The following is an 8,023-nucleotide window of genomic DNA, read 5'->3' on the forward strand; positions in this document are numbered from 1 at the left end:
TTTTTTTTCCTAAAATGAGATTTTAATCTAAATACACTTACCACACTAATCAAACTAATTAATTCATAATACTAATCATATAAGGGCAGTTTTGCCATTTAGAAAATATTTTTTTAAGGGGTTACTCAAATTAGGATTGGGTGACCTTTTTTGTCCCGTAATGCATGGACCCAATTAGAAGTTATGGCCCCCAATTAAGCTAGGATATATATGAGTGATAGTTAGGATTACTGGGGATGAGAATTAATGTGGATGGGAAATAGGGAAAGTGGGGATAGGAAATAGGAAAACCTACTTTTCTGCTGTTACCAAACACCTTCAGAAACCCGCGACTTCTGAACTCAAGGCAGTTCTTTCTAGTTTCTCCCGTCTCTCTTTCTTTTTGGCTGTGTGACCTAGAAATTTTCAGTTCCATTGAGAAAATGGATGTTCTACTAGGATCAATTGATGTCCGAGAACTTCTACCAACTCAAGACATTGAAGAATCATCTCCACTTTCAGCTCCAGATCTTCATCTTCTCATTGATCGTTTACAAATTCGATCTCTCCACATAAAACAGAAAGTAAAAGACTACATTCTCTCTCACCAAACCGAATTCTCTCAAATCTTCACTTCCTGTTCCGATTCCATCTCCAAGACTGAAGAAATCTCAGCAGACCTATCTAATGTTGTTCGAATTCTATCCGACAATAATATCGATATCGAAATCAGGGATGCATCGAGGGAGATTTGTAGTGTGAGGAAGGATTTGAAGGAGAAGAAAGAGTTGTTGAGTTTGGTGAAGATAATTGTGAATTTGGCGGAGAGGTTGAAATTGGTTAGGGATGATTTAAAGGTTGGGAAGTTGATTAATGCGGCAGAATTGTTAAGGGATTTGAAGAAGGATTTGTTGATTGTGGATGATGATCGGAAGGAGGTTGGTGGTGGTAAGAGAGAACCGGTTGTTTTTGAATTGTTGAGGAAGGAGTGGTTTGATTGTTTTGATGAGTTTCAAGAGGTTTGTGTTAGGGTTTTGGGTAATGCGATACGTTTTGATTCTGGAAATGGTAGATTGAGAGTTGTGTTTAAGCTGAGTATTGAGAAGATGAAAGATGTGGAGCTTCTTATGATTTTGAGAGCAATGGAGGTCGGTATGGTTTTGCCCTTTGATTTATACACTGTTAGTTGTGGCACCTGTATCAATTTTGTTGAAATTTCGTGCTCAATTGTAGTTTTGTGATGTGCAGGTTGCAGGAGTACTTGATTATGGGCTTGCGAAGGTGGCTGACTTAACGGTCAAATATATTATAATTCCAACAGTAAATGATGAGTGTAATTTCCATCTCGTAGAAGAATTACATCCTAACTCGGAACAAATGGATGAGGCAATTCTCAGTCTAGTCGTTTTGTCTTCTGATTCTAAGGTATGTTCTTTCACTCAAAGGCAGTAGATGAACTTGACTTCCATACCATTTTGTTCCTTCAGTTGAAGATTAAAAACCTTATAAGTAATAGAAGCAGGGAAATATACTTCCAATGACAATGTCACAATAGAAATGCTGTAGTTTTTCTTTTAAATGTTAAAACATGTTGGGCATTTGTTTTACTAAATGTTTATAAATGGGATTTGTGATTTCCAGTTCTGCACTAGCACTCGAAACACTAGTTTTAGAAATGTTCCTGTCATTTGTTTAGGGATCTGTCACGTCTTTTCACTACATTGTGTTATCTTATCAGTTCACATTTGTTCGTTAGTCTCTCTATTATCTTAAGAGTTTGTAACTTTTAGAGCTAACTCCACTTTTTTTAGCGGCAAGTCATTATGTTTCTAGCCCATTTCCTTGAAATTAAGAGATGATCTTTTTTAGGGGATCCAAGCGGCATGCTCATCAAATTCTCGACTAATATTCTGATATCTGAATTTCATATGCTAGCACTAAAACTTTTTAAGCTACCTTGCGTTCAGTACTTTTTCATTCAACCGTTTTTACATAAATCTTAGATCCATTACGACAGTTTATGATCACCACTGGCCAACTGACCACGGATTTGTAACCACTGCAGTACTCCAGTATTTCTTCTGATATCTATTTGTTTAGTTTTCATCTTGAATAATAGAACTATCCCAAGATGTTGCTGATAATGTATGACCAAATAACACATGTTTTATCCTTCAGTCCGTGTTGATATTATTTAACTATCTGCAGGTTGAAAGCACAAACATTTATTCTAGGCTAATTCAAGCTATAAGTTTTATCCACAAAACAGTATGCTTCCAAAATGGTAGATGGATGATGTGTTTTGGAAGACTGGCATGGCCAAGGATTTCAGATCTGGTTATTTCCAAATTCCTTTCCAAGGTATGATTTTACCTCCTTTTGTTGGACACTTGGACCCATTAAATCTTTCGTCTGTGAAATATATTGGTTCTACCATGCTGGGATCTTACATCATATATATATTAAGTTATAACTAACGGAAACGGTTAGGAGATAATAATCTCAAAGCAAGCACTAATTGGCTAGCAATAGCATACTATGATCGTAATTGCTTATGTAATTATTATTAAATTGGCCCATCAACCACTTTTTATGAGTTAATAACAACATGAGTTTGATGCTATCCAAAATGATATTCTTCACTCAACTTTGTGCTTCAAATGGAAAGAAAAAATTTGCACCCTGACTGAGTAAGATGTTATCTCCTTAGCTTCTGGTTGTACTTTATCGATTCATAAGTTGGTTTGCGTGTCAATATATGCTTTGATGTGCTAATTTTGTTTGTGTGGTATGTGTTTCATATTTTGTTGGTATGCTAATATTGCCATATATGTATTAGTTTAACTAACGCATGGCCATATGTTAAATTAAATGAGATTGTTACGGATTTGAGTGCATCCCAATAACATTTCAAAGTGGTCATTTCAGGCCGTTCCCGATGATGCTTCAAAACTCGCAGAGTTTCAGAAGATCATAGAACTTACAAGCGAATTTGAAGCTACTTTGAAGGATCTGATGTTCATTTCCGCAACTGATAAAAAGGATGAAAAGTTGAGCAGTTTTGTCCAAAATGTCGAAGTTCACTTTGCAGCAAGGAAGAAAAAGGAAATTTTGGCAAATGCCAGAAACTTACCTCTTCTTTTTGATTCCTCCAATCCTTCAGTGAGTATCACACAAATGTTATTTCGTACGATTTATTCACTTGAGGGCATGCTGTTTCGTTCAACTCAATTTTTCGCTGTTTCGATTTGGATTACCTATTTTTCAACCAATTCAACAAGTCACTGGTCAACTCAGTCTGGTTTACCTATTTTTCCTCAAGTCACGAAAATTTACTATGTGCAGTTAGAGTTGACCTCAACAACCTTGCTTACAGTTTAGCTATCCACTATTCTGGTCTGTTACTACTTACTTATATGCAAATTATATGGTTTTTTAAATCACAGTGAATAACCATTAATATCAGTTCTCTTTCATACAGGATTGGATGTTAAAATGATATGAATGTTTTAGTTGATCACTTGATCTTATACATAATTAGGTTATTAAAATGGTAAACTGGTACTGTGCAACGTATACTAAACATTAAGATGTCATATTTTTCATTTTTGTTATAGAAAATCAACCACGGTCCATGGATCACTGATTCACCATCCGACACACAAAAACAAAAAAAAACGCTTCACGATTTTATTCAGGATTAAATAACTTAGCTTGAGAGCTTAAGGATTGATTAATTATCGTTATTGCAGGACTACACGTTTAGACGTCCTAGTCTTAAGGCTCATGAAGTTGCTGGAATAATTTCTGAGAATCCTGTCGGCTTGCTTTTTCTTCCAGATAGGTGTATTATCTCTAAAGCAGCATCTCAACTTATGGAACTAGTGCATCAAGCGCTACAGGTGATTTTTCTGCAATTGTGCCATACCAGTAACTTAACTCATCAAGAATCTGTTATTTTTTCATCTTAATTAGTAATGGAAGGCTCGAATTCTGTACTGGGTTAAACCTATGGTTGTTGGATATTAGCTTCACACTAGACTCTTGTATGAAATAAATCCCTTTGCTCATCAAAAGTCAAGTTATCATAGTTTCCTTTGCAATTATATATATGTTTGAGGATCATGTGATTGATATAAGCTTTGATCATGTAGGATGCTTGCCTCTCATCTGCAAGAGTGGCCGTGGAATTCTATCATGCTGCTAGAGATGCTTTATTTCTGTATGAAGCAATCATGCCTGTGAAGGTATGTATACAAACGCCATGCCTCTAATTACTCATCAAAATGATATTTTTTTTTTGCTTTTCCCCGTTTCCCATATTATGGAAAGAGTTGGAAAAGGCAAATTTAGTGGTTTTTCCATAGTTGTACTCATTAGTGAGAGCCATAACAAAGCATTTCCATTCTGTTTATATCTTCAAAAAGCTTTTTGATACTTGTATCTTGGAGATTAAAAGAAATCTGCATCTTGTGAAGTAGCTTACAATCATATCAGTCGCTGAGTGATGGTTAGTTGGTTAGTTGGTGAATATTCTGAATGAAACTTCGCTCGAGTAAAGCATATTTTAATTGACAATACGTTTGATGCTAGTCATGTATTGTTTGCTTTTCTTTTACAACTGTAGCTAGAGAAGCAGCTTGATAACGTCACCCAAATTGCTGCGCTCGTGCACAATGATTGTCTTTTCCTTGCTCAGGAGGTTCTTGGGCTTGCATTTGAGGTATATCTTACCACTTATCACTCAACGCTATTGTTCGTGTTTTATATTATTGTGTTAAATTCTTTGTTGTCATTTGACATATTAAAGGACTTTTATCAGATGCAAATTAGAAAAATTACGTTCATGTTGAACTTCTGGAAATGTTAAAAACTTAAAAGTAATTTGAATCCAAAATCTGAGATCTTGAAATTTCATAAACATTTTTGGATGAAAGCTTATCTTGTACTTTAGTTTTTCAGTATCGCCCAGATTTTCCCAGTTATATCAAAGAACAGGCTGTGTTTGTTGATATCGCACCAAGGTTTCATCAAATGGCAGATGAAATACTCCATAAACAAATCCAACTAGTTTGTATGAACTTGGAAAAGGTAAAGGTTTTCATATTTTGTTGTTTTGTTTTATAGTTTATATTTGTGAGTTCATGCTCCATTCATGACTCAAATTAACGTCTGACGTGTCAGGCAATAGATGGTGCTGATGGGTTCCAGAATACACATCAAATGCAACAATACGAATTGGCAAAGTCTAGTATAGATCAGGTAGCTATTGAGATATTCCCTAGATTTGCAGTTAGTAGTACCACAAGTTTCAATTCAGAGGTTATTACAAGGAAATTGTTTTGATGGCTGAACTCATCATGATCAGGTTGTTTTCATCCTTGAGAAAGTGCGCAGCATATGGGAGCCACTTCTGCTACCGTCAACTTACAAGAGTAGTATGTCCAGTGTTCTAGATTTTGTCTTTTCTATAATTGCGAAAGACATACTTCTTTTGGATGATATGGCAGCGGAAGAGACATTACAGGTTTGTCTTGGATATTTAGTGTCCTTAGAATGCTATTGGACATATATTTCTGTATCTTGTTCGTTACTCTGTGGGCCCACATCGGAAATGCGCTCTAAATTTTACTTTTTATTTTATTTTCTTAAGTGTGACCCCCTGGAGTCGTATCTTATTTTTAGACCAGCCATTAGTTGATCGATGTTATGTGGTTAAGTGGATGTTTTAGCAGTTTATTATCTATCAAACAATGCGGTGTAAATGGTGTTAATTTTAACAGTCACATGGCATGCACTGCTAAGGTATTTGTCACAATACTTGTACATTTTTGGGTAGTTACTTTTCCAAGAAAACGAGCCTGATGCTCTCAAAAGCATGTGAACGCTTTTCAGAGCATGCAGTACTTGAAAAGCAGGCATGGTTGAAACCTAGTTTTAGAACAATGAATTATTCATAAGTGTGGTCTTCATGGAGAGGAGATTATACTCATAAGAAATAAGAAGAACACGAGTCATCTCGATGTGAGCCCAATTACGGAGTATAAAGTCATATACTTCATTCTGTGTTGTTTGAACTAAAAGCTCCTGATCTCATTTCAGCTTCAGAGATTAATCTATTTGACGCTCGAGAATCTCGCATCTGTGTTTGAATCTGTAATTTTTGTAAATGAGAAAGAGAATTCACAGGACGCTGCTATACCTGATCCACTAGATGTGCTTATTCCTTCTTTACATAAACTCCGCAAGCTAGCAGGTCTAATCTCCGTATTTTGATTAATAATTGATCTTAATACTACGGTCGTGGTTCATGAACTGAAACTTTTTTTTTCTTTTCAGATTTACTAGACATGTCTTTAAAAACCATTACAGCATCTTGGGAATGTGGAGAACTGGTTAGTTGTGGTTTCACACCGTCTGAGGTATTAATTCAGGTTTTTTCAATCATTTCATTTATTAATGTTTTTTGCCCTTCTAGTGTTTATTCCCAATTGCCATTCATAAACTTTGATATATTCTTGCAGGTGGAGAACTTTATTAAAGCAATATTTACGGATTCACCTCTGCGGAAAGAATGTTTATGGAGAATCGAAAGTGTCAGTCTCTACAACAAGATTTAACTTAGTGGGAAACACCCTTATAGTAGAGAGTTATATGTTTGCACATCTGATCTCTTTTTAGATTTTGGCGTCTAATTAATTGATGAGATAGTAAGTTCTTTTTCGGTTTACACAATCAATGGCGTCTTCCTCATGTATAGATATTTTGACGAAGATACAGTACAATACAGTACTCTAATCTATCTAGAGTCGGTACTCTAATCTTTGCTGATGGTACAATTCTCGACATATCCTTGGAATGCAGTCAGTGGGCGAAGCCCAGATAGAAGATTCAATAAGCGGGCAAAGCCCAGAGATTAAAATATCGATAGAAAGTTGAAACTGGTTGTAAAACTGAACCTAGTAGAAACTGATTGTAAAACTGAACTTTATTTAACAGATTGTATAAACTCCATCACCGGTTTACTTTTGTTGCTTTGATTGTCAATAAAGCATGGACATGTAATTTCACAACAATAGCAGAAAACAGGGGGAGCATAGGCACATAAAGTTACACATAGGACCGAAGCAACACAGGACCAGCGTCAGTTTGTGAATGGCAGAAGAAATGGAACCTATTGCCAATTCATGAGCAGTCAAAACTGAAAGCAAGACAGGGTGCTAGTGTTCTTTCTCTTGCAGAGATTGATGTGAAAGATTCGGAAAATCGGTAGGAGAAATCGTTTTACGTGGAAGTAGTATTAATTTCAAAGATGAAGAAGCAACACGGTCGGAAAGCTTGTAAAAATGGTTGGTTTATCACCGATGACGTCGGTGTTATACATCCAGATGGGTATTTCGAAATTAAAGATACTGAAGTTTATACATACTTTAAATTCTGAAGTTTGAACAAGCATTACAAAATTTTCTTAAAAGATAGTGGATCTTATTCGGCATATGCATTTTCTTACGACAGCCTTTTGAGTCTCCGGTCTCCTGCCTAAGGCTTCCATTGTTTCTTCTTATTCGCCGGAGCTGGCTCCGTAGTACTAATCTGACTTGCTGATCCTGGTCGGGAATCACCATGACTATATTTCGAAAAATGAAACGGCCAATAACCGGGTAAACCGAAATTATACCCGCGTAAGGATGGTATAGATGGTATGCGTGTGGGTAGAGCTATAGGTGGTATGGGTACAAATAGTATGGTTACCGGTGGTGTGTCTATTGAATCTATTGTTGTGGGAGCTTCATCATCTGTTGCATCTGTTGGTGGTGATGCTTGTGGTGTTGGTGATCCACAATAATTAACGCTTATACTCGAATTAGGGCCGCTGTTAATGATCATATTCGAGTCTTCACTAGCTTCGATACCCTCGGCACCAATACTAGCTACGCAAATGAGACTCTTAGGGTTGCATGCCGCGAAAAGCACTGTTATAATGATAAGAAAGGACATCTTTCTTACCTTCTCCATTGCCGACCCTACTATTCTCTTTCTTTAA

The 8,023-nt window shown here is 36.3% G+C and overlaps 1 protein-coding gene across 1 annotated transcript; it reads left to right on the plus strand.

Annotated features, from left to right (window-relative positions):
• Positions 1-294: 294 nt before the first annotated feature.
• LOC113284354 (centromere/kinetochore protein zw10 homolog) lies at positions 295-6,993 on the plus strand. Its single transcript, XM_026533794.1, has 13 exons — positions 295-1,127; positions 1,228-1,404; positions 2,188-2,340; positions 2,908-3,141; positions 3,732-3,881; positions 4,134-4,226; positions 4,607-4,702; positions 4,942-5,070; positions 5,164-5,241; positions 5,348-5,506; positions 6,082-6,235; positions 6,319-6,401; positions 6,504-6,993. The coding sequence occupies exons 1-13, from the start codon at positions 423-425 to the stop codon at positions 6,597-6,599; spliced, it is 2,307 nt and encodes a 768-aa protein (XP_026389579.1). The 5' UTR covers positions 295-422; the 3' UTR covers positions 6,600-6,993.
• The last annotated feature ends 1,030 nt before the right edge of the window (positions 6,994-8,023 follow it).

The sequence above is a fragment of the Papaver somniferum genome, chromosome 5 (genome assembly GCF_003573695.1).
Source record: "Papaver somniferum cultivar HN1 chromosome 5, ASM357369v1, whole genome shotgun sequence".
Lineage (NCBI taxonomy): Eukaryota > Viridiplantae > Streptophyta > Magnoliopsida > Ranunculales > Papaveraceae > Papaver > Papaver somniferum.

Coding starts and splice junctions, on each gene's coding strand:
- LOC113284354 (XM_026533794.1), top strand. CDS start 423: ATGGATGTTCTACTAGGATCAATTGATGTCCGAGAACTTCTACCAACT. Junction 1,128..1,227: donor TGATTTTGAGAGCAATGGAG/GTCGGTATGGTT, acceptor TGTGATGTGCAG/GTTGCAGGAGTACTTGATTA. Junction 5,507..6,081: donor CAGCGGAAGAGACATTACAG/GTTTGTCTTGGA, acceptor ATCTCATTTCAG/CTTCAGAGATTAATCTATTT.